The sequence below is a fragment of the Conger conger genome, chromosome 8 (assembly GCF_963514075.1).
Source record: "Conger conger chromosome 8, fConCon1.1, whole genome shotgun sequence".
NCBI lineage: Eukaryota > Metazoa > Chordata > Actinopteri > Anguilliformes > Congridae > Conger > Conger conger.
Window position 1 is genome coordinate 62,944,327 of NC_083767.1, and position 8,806 is coordinate 62,953,132.

Genomic DNA, 8,806 nt, shown 5'->3' on the forward strand with positions numbered 1-8,806 from the left:
AGTAGCGGCTGCCACAAATCATAGAGGGCCCACAAACAATCTCTGCAGCCGTGTTAGCGTGTTGCTGCTATCCCTGGTATGCTCGGAGAAGGGCCAGGCCTGCTGTGGCTGGATGGTGTGCATAGTTGTCATAGTTTTGAAGGTGTTCAGTAGCCTTTTTGATTTTTGACAGGGCCACAATGTTTAAAGGGCAGCCAGCCTGATTCTAAAAAAGAGCAGTTCTTTACGATTCAGATACAATTCAACACTTGCAACTAATTTGAGCCTGGAATGTTTTCTGTAAAAAAAAAATTTGAAAACCCAGGGAAAGCATTTAAATGGTTGGCATTTATATAGCGCCTTTATCCAAAGCGTTGTACAATTGACAACCGACCAGCTCGTCAGGAGCATTTGGGGGTTAGGTGTCTTGCTTAGGGACACTTTGACTCAGCCCGGGCGGGGGATCGAACCGGCTACCCTCCGACTGCCAGACAACTGCTCTTACCGCCTGAGCCTTGCCACCCCAAATAAGAAGAATTACAACAAATAAGAATCAGGGTTACTCTCTATGAGCAATGCGTCATTTAATGCTGCAGTAATAGTTTATTTCTCAGTTACACAGAAAGGCATTACCTGTAGCTGCTGTTATACTGTTGTCATTTCATTGTGTGGATGATGTATATCATAGGATTATTATACTCTTCAGACGGACACTCTCTGTACGATGTGAAATGTCTGGTGCTCTGGTGTCAAGCGCTGCAGAAATACTGTACGAGATGCAGAAAGCCGGAGGCACCGTGGTTGGGCTGATACCCTGAGGACTTTGGAATAACCGTGTTTCTGTCCATTTGAGCCAGGCACACTATTCAGAGTGGCATTCTGGTATCGACACGCTCCTTAATGAATACGCTAAAGGTGCCCATTTCCTGTTCAACACGTCACAACAGCACCCTCTGCTGGATGTGCGGGCGAAGTTACCTCAACTTTCAATCTGTGAAAAAACTGAGACTGAGACATCTCTGCACCCCCACTGGAACAGATTCTGCAGATGGTCACATGTCTGAAGCACGGCTGACATTGACTGCACTCATATCCAACAATGTAAGAAATGTAATCTATCAATATATTTGCAGGGTGATAGGTATGCTTCAGAATAAAAGTCCTCTGATGTATTCCCTTTGGAGCGTTTCATACTGTAGCATTCAGTGGCTGCTGGGCCTGGGACAAAGTGGTGTAGTAGGGTTAATGTTCTCCAGCTTTCCCCTATACCTTTATGGTAGCACTCACAGTAATGTAGAAGAACTAAAAATATACCCCCACTGTATAGTGAAATACAATATTGTGATATCCAGCATCCAGCATTTTTATGTATCTCAATCTGTACTGTATCCAGCCCTCCATACTGTATGTATACCACTTAAAATGGATATGAATATGCTCTTAAAAGTATTCAGGAGGAGCATGAAATAAGTTTTGAATGGGTAATAGGTATAACACTTTGGGTGTGCAGTATGTGTTCATTAACACCATGCTTACTCTCTGGATACCAACTGCAGAGCCTCAACAACAGAAAGAGTCGAGGAGTTTAAGTATCTGGACACCATTATAGACAACAAACTGTCCCTTTTGGCCAATCAGGTCTGTTCAAAGGACTTGAGAAGTTCTGTGGTTGCTAGCTTGCACAATGTACTTCTCTGAAGCAATTTCAGCTTATTCTGTACTAGTCCTATAAAAGTGTCAATATCTCAAACTATTTACTGCACACACATGGTTGAAGACTTAAATGAAAGAAGAGGCTTGTACCATTCCAAACCATTTGAGACAATCAATTCATGTCAGAGCATGTACATACAGAGTACACAAAATATACATGAAAATATAAAGAAGTTACATAAAGTGATGAAAAGAAAATTTATGAATTTAAATTATTGAAATGGATTTCATCTATACTACCCTCTAAGTGGGAAAGCAAGTGGTCCTCTGAAAAGTAACATTTGCAGTTTCCAAAGTTTGGATGAACATTAACATTACATTACATTAACAAGAAACAATAGTCTCCTTTACAGCATAAAACGCACCAGGTAAAAGCAAATAGCCACATAGTCATTACTCCCTTGTGACAGACACCCCCCTTTGTGCTAGATGTGTGTCCCTGTCTACACACTGAGACAGTGTACCTCTGTCTGTTTATCTTCCATTGGGTACTGGTACACCATCAACCCCCCCCCCCCCCCCCCCCCCCCACCTTCACTGGGATGATGTCACTGTTACTGAGACTTTCACTGGGCAGATTTTCAGGGGCTCATCATTCCTACCACCATCTCTCACACAGGGAGAGAAGAATGGGAACACCCTCTCAGTAAATGTGTGTTTAAAAGTGTAAATGAGTGACCTGTCACTGGAGTTGAAGAAGGACACCTCCCCCCTGTCATAGTCCAGCTGCACCCTGATGCTCTGGGGTTTCCTCTTCAGTGTGAGGTCAGTAACTCCTGCTGCTCTGTACTTATCACCATCCCTCAGCCTTATGACCCAGAATCCTCTCCCTGGGCTGTATGTTATATCTCCCTTCCTGTTGATGGACTCTTTCGCCACTCCTACATTCCACTCACGTTTATTCCCAACCTTCACCTCCCAGCTGTGTTTCCCTGAGGTAAACCCCTCAGATCCCAGCACATTTACAATGCGGTTAAATCTCTCTGGGTTGTCAGGACATTTCTGCGCTGTATCTGTGTGTCTTACAGTGGTCAGATCATCAGAGAGAGAGAGATAGGCACATGCAGTGTTGGGGTCCACCATCACAGGAGCTGAAATATGAAGAAGAGAGATATTTAAACAGTGGGAAGAAGAGAGAACACACACACCTGGTGGAGGAGTGGGCGTTGCGCCTCCTACCGCTGCTGTCAGGGGAGGTGCAACTGGCAGCATGAAATATCCCGGCTGGGGCCCTGGCCAACTACACCACCAAAAGAGACTGAGGGAGCTTTCTTTTAAGACCGTCGCTCCTTTAAGGCAGTCGTGTAAGTGTTTGTCTTGTCTTGTTATTTGTTTGTTGTGTGAATGTATTTCCACAATCACAGTATTTATTATTATAATATTTTATCTACAATGTGTTGTTTTTATAATTATTTGTAACTGGCTGACTGCAAAGCCCTTTGAGCTACATTTTATGTATGCTTTACAAATAAAGCTTATAATTATTATTATTATTATGATTATATATTTTATTTTATGTTAATTTTTTTTTTTTAATTTTTTTTTTTTTTTTAATGAAAATGCCAGTGCTGCCTCACATCTCGTGTTCTTGTGTCAGTTTGATTCTCTGTACTCACCCCATTCTTCATATTTGTGTTGTTAAATGTTTAGTTTCATGTTTCCCGTCACGTTCCGTGCCTCTGTCGTAGTTCATTTCCCAGTTTATCCTGTTCTATGTGGTTTATGTCAATGTTCCATTCCATGTTTTCCCTTTGTCCCGATTACCTGTCCACTCCCCCCCCACACCCCACCCTGCCTTCTCCACACTGCTCTGGTTACCTGTCCACCCCCCCCACACCCCACCCTGCCTTCTCCACACTGCTCTGGTTACCTGTCCACACCCCCCACACCCCACCCTGCCTTCTCCACACTGCTCTGGTTACCTGTCCACACCCCCCCCCACCCCACACCCCACCCTGCCTTCTCCACACTGCTCTGGTTACCTGTCCACACCCCCCACACCCCACACCCCACCCTGCCTTCTCCACACTGCTCTGGTTACCTGCCCCCCCCCCACACCCCACCCTGCCTTCTCCACACTGCTCTGGTTACCTGTCCACACCCCCCACACCCCACACCCCACCCTGCCTTCTCCACACTGCTCTGGTTACCTGTCCACACCCCCCACACCCCACACCCCACCCTGCCTTCTCCACACTGCTCTGGTTACCTGTCCACACCCCCCCACACCCCACACCCCACCCTGCCTTCTCCACACTGCTCTGGTTACCTGCCCCCCCCCCCACACCCCACCCTGCCTTCTCCACACTGCTCTGGTTACCTGTCCACTCCCCCCCACACCCCACACCCCACCCTGCCTTCTCCACACTGCTCTGGTTACCTGTCCACTCCCCCCCACACCCCACCCTGCCTTCTCCACACTGCTCTGGTTACCTGTCCACTCCCCCCCACACCCCACCCTGCCTTCTCCACACTGCTCTGGTTACCTGCCCCCCCCCCCCAACACCCCACCCTGCCTTCTCCACACTGCTCTGGTTACCTGTCCACCCCCCCACACCCCACCCTGCCTTCTCCACACTGCTCTGGTTACCTGTCCACCCCCCCACACCCCACCCTGCCTTCTCCACACTGCTCTGGTTACCTGTCCACACCCCCCACACCCCACCCCCCACCCTGCCTTCTCCACACTGCTCTGGTTACCTGTCCACACCCCCCCACACCCCACACCCCACCCTGCCTTCTCCACACTGCTCTGGTTACCTGTCCACACCCCCCAACACCCCACACCCCACCCTGCCCTCTCCACACTGCTCTGGTTACCTGTCCACACCCCCCCACACCCCACCCTGCCTTCTCCACACTGCTCTGGTTACCTGTCCACACCCCCCCACACCCCACACCCCACCCTGCCTTCTCCACACTGCTCTGGTTACCTGTCCACACCCCCCACACCCCACACCCCACCCTGCCTTCTCCACACTGCTCTGGTTACCTGTCCACACCCCCCCACCCCACACCCCACCCTGCCTTCTCCCCACTGCTCTGGTTACCTGTCCACTCCCCCCACACCCCACCCTGCCTTCTCCACACTGCTCTGGTTACCTGTCCACACCCCCCCACACCCCACACCCCACCCTGCCCTCTCCACACTGCTCTGGTTACCTGTCCACTCCCCCCCCACACCCCACCCTGCCTTCTCCACACTGCTCTGGTTACCTGTCCACACCCCCCCACCCCACACCCCACCCTGCCCTCTCCACACTGCTCTGGTTACCTGTCCACTCCCCCCCCACACCCCACCCTGCCTTCTCCACACTGCTCTGGTTACCTGTCCACTCCCCCCCCACACCCCACCCTGCCTTCTCCACACTGCTCTGGTTACCTGTCCACACCCCCCCACACCCCACCCTGCCTTCTCCACACTGCTCTGGTTACCTGTCCACACCCCACACCCCACACCCCACCCTGCCTTCTCCACACTGCTCTGGTTACCTGTCCACTCCCCCCCCACACCCCACCCTGCCTTCTCCACACTGCTCTGGTTACCTGTCCACTCCCCCCCACACCCCACACCCCACCCTGCCTTCTCCACACTGCTCTGGTTGTTTGGACTCTGACCCTTTGGACTCAAACTGCCTTGCCTGTATTGCCCTGATTGCCGTGCACTGAACTATTTCTGTGGCACTTTGATTGAAGCTTGTTATTTATTACATCTTGGAGTCTGCGAATGGTTCCGATCATAACGACCTCCCTGTGTCCATCTCTTGTGTCCGCCCATGGCGTGTCGCAGGACCATTTCACATACTCTATTCAGATTAGGTCCCATACACAGGAAATGACATATGCTAGTTATGGATAACAATATACTGTTGTTATAGTGATTAATATTTTAAATATAAAACCTATTTGCATTATGAAAAGTCATGAATCAATGAACACATCATTGCAAATTCAATACAATCAATTCTCACAGCTAATAAAACATATTGTTTATGAGGTTTTACATTGTGTGTTAATTCTGTGTCTGCGTGTGTTCTGTTATTAAACTGTGAGCAGTGCAGCCCTCAGGATCTCCCTGCTCTGAGACTGGATGACTCTGTGCTGTTTATCTTCAGCACCATGTCAACATGCAGCCTGTTCCTCCTCTTTCATGTGTTCATTAAATGTTTGTAAAAAAAACCTGATTTCAGCATCTGGCCCAGATACTCACTGTACTGCACCATCCCCAGCATCTTCTCCCAGACTCTGAACGTCAGGTTGCCCAGGTGTTTGGCCACGTCTATCAGCGCCCCTGAGAGCAGCTCTGGGTCCTGCAGTGTGCACTGGGCTCTGTAACGACAGGCAGGAGTCAGTCAGCATCGGGAACTGAAGAGACTTAAACACACAAGATGAAATGCGCTGAGAGTCCACATACCTTTCCTTGATGTTGTTGTAGCTCTGAAAAAAACACACAATAAGAGCATCATTGTGAGTGTATAAATGTATTCAGTCCATTCCATTATGAGAAACAATAGGTGAGAAACAGCAGGAGCCATGTTAATGAAAGTGAAGAGGATGATAACAGTCAGCACACATGACGTTACTTTACTGAGGCTAATCGGTATAAACTCGGTCAGTAAATGAAGCTCCTACCTTTAAAAAGGAGGTGTCTTCGGTCTCCATGGCCGTCTCTAGAGCTGTGATTTTGTCTGTAAGGGTGGAGATGTCTCCACTGATGTGTTCTAGCTTCTCCTCCATTATCCGACTCTTCTGCTCCTCTTCCTCTTTCAGTGCAGCTAGTCTGGCCTCCTCTTCCTCACGCAGGAACTGGTGGAGCTTCTCAAACTCTGCCTTTATCTCCCTCTCTGTGTGCTGGGCTTGACCCTGCGATTCAAACACCATTTAAAACCTGAATAGTGTAACTACGCTTTGTTATTTATGTATGGCAGTTGGTGTGTTGTTATCCATGTCACACACAACATTCATCAAAAATACTACATATTTACTAATTGTGTTACTCACCCTGATGTGTTTTGCTGTCTTCTTACATCCTTGTTCAACCTCAGTAAACTTCTTCAGTTTTTCTTTAACAAGATTAAGTGCATGCTTGAGTTCCTCCTGGAGTGATATGAATCAGTTCAGACTTATTCTCACAAATAGCACAGTATTACCCTGCTACACTAGTGACAGTCAGTGTAATTTTGTAACTGTAAGCCTGTGGGAAATGTAGTATGGAAAATACTACACTCGAGGAAAGATCAGTGAAATATTCTTATAGAGCGTCACAACACAATATGTTATTGTGCATTTTCAGCACAATTAAACCAATAAAATAGCAAAGCAAAATAGGATAATAATACTGGGATGTACATACAAATAATTTACAGCCAACTGTAAGGAATGTTTAAGCATTCATAGAACCGGCTTGATTTATTGTGTTCGATATTAACACATCCATTTTTGAGAGAGTATATACAACTCTGTCTCCACTGGTTATTCACTCAGTGTAGATTTCTGCACTTCCTCGTTGTTGCACAGTTCTCTCCTCAAGCAGATAACAGTTTATATGACAGTAGTTTTATCAGATCTAGACCTTCATTTTGTTAGAGTAAAAGTCTTGTGCTATATTTGTGCTGTCAGTATCTAATCTCACACATCATTGCTATATATTTATGAAATCACACTGTATTTCAATGTTACATTTATGGAGCTGTATTCACTATAAAAGGCCCGTAATCACAACTGTGAATCTGGAATTAACCATGCCCACATTTTACTCCAAGTACATTGTACTGAAATCTAAAACACTGGATGTTTTGAGGCTTTAAAACAAGACTTTCAGATACAATGCTGACTTGAATTTTTAATTATGATTTAAAAAAGAATACCTTCAACTCCAGAGCGGCCTCTTCCACTGGACAGACCGGGTGGTTCCTGTGTTTTCTTGAAGTCTGACAGATGAAACAGAGAGGCTCTTTGTCATGTTCACAGAATAAAACAAGTTTCTCTCCATGAAGACTACAGCGAGACTCAGTCTTGTCTGTCGTTTCTCTCTCAGTCTTCTGCTTTAAGTAAGACTCCACAATGTTTTTTAAGGCCAGGTTTAGAGGAGGATCATCCATAGAGACCTTTCTCCTGCAGATGGGACACTCTCGAGAGCTCTTCTTTTCCCAGCACTGCTGCAGACACACTCTACAGAAGCTGTGGCTGCATTTCAGAACAACAGGCTCTTTAAAAATGTCACAACATACTGAGCAACAGAGATCGTCCTCAGGAATCAAAGCTTTAGCCTCCATGTTACAGTCTCACCGTCTCTCCGTCTGATACTTTCACCGCTGCTGAACCTGGGACAGAACACACCCAATGTGCGTCAAAACAGAAACAAACCTGCAGATCAGGTTTGTAGTTCTCAGTCAGCGGGAGATTCTTGACTGGGTTTGTCCTCTCTCTCTTACGGAGATGGTCACGTGCCTGAACTGGATTGGATTTACGGGATGCAGAAAAGAACCACTGGATCCATTTATGTGCCATGTATGAAAATAAATTAAATGAGATCGTTTGGAACAGTGAGGCCAATTCCTTTGTAATACACCGAATACATTTGGGGTTGGGATAAAAAGATAAACAAGAGTTCATAATTTAATCTTTTATTTCCCCGTATTTACGCCTGGATGTACTTAAAACATAGCACCTTTGGTATCAGACCACCCAATTTCTAGGTGAGCAAAAGTATTGGTACGGAGAGTAATAAAGTAAATAATACTTAATATTTTGTAGCTTATCCCTTGCTTGCAATAACTGCATCAAGCCTGTGACCCATTGACATCATCAAACTGTTGTGTTAATCTTTTTGTGATGCCTTTCCAGGCTTTTACTGCAGCTGTGACCAGTGAAAAGCAGTAATACACTCATAATTTGCGACGTTTAAAAAGATTGAATTAACGGTCTGTAATGTGATTAAGTTACAAATCAGTGATCTGCAAAACAATCTTATTCTGCTAACCTGATATTGATTACTCATGCCTGCCTTTGTGCAGTAGGGGGAGAACTTGTGATGAAGCCATCAGTGGAGAAACCCTGTGTTGAGTCACAATTATTATTTCATCCCCCTATTCAGGGGTACAACACGGCCTCT

The 8,806-nt window shown here is 46.5% G+C and overlaps 1 protein-coding gene across 1 annotated transcript; it reads right to left on the minus strand.

Moving 5' to 3' along the window:
* Positions 1 to 2,226: 2,226 nt before the first annotated feature.
* LOC133135064 (zinc-binding protein A33-like) lies at positions 2,227 to 6,354 on the minus strand. The gene is made up of 3 exons (XM_061251820.1): positions 6,325 to 6,354; positions 5,903 to 6,002; positions 2,227 to 2,783 (listed from the first exon to the last, which is right to left on the minus strand). The coding sequence occupies exons 1-3, from the start codon at positions 6,352 to 6,354 to the stop codon at positions 2,227 to 2,229; spliced, it is 687 nt and encodes a 228-aa protein (XP_061107804.1).
* Between the last annotated feature and the right edge of the window lie 2,452 nt (positions 6,355 to 8,806).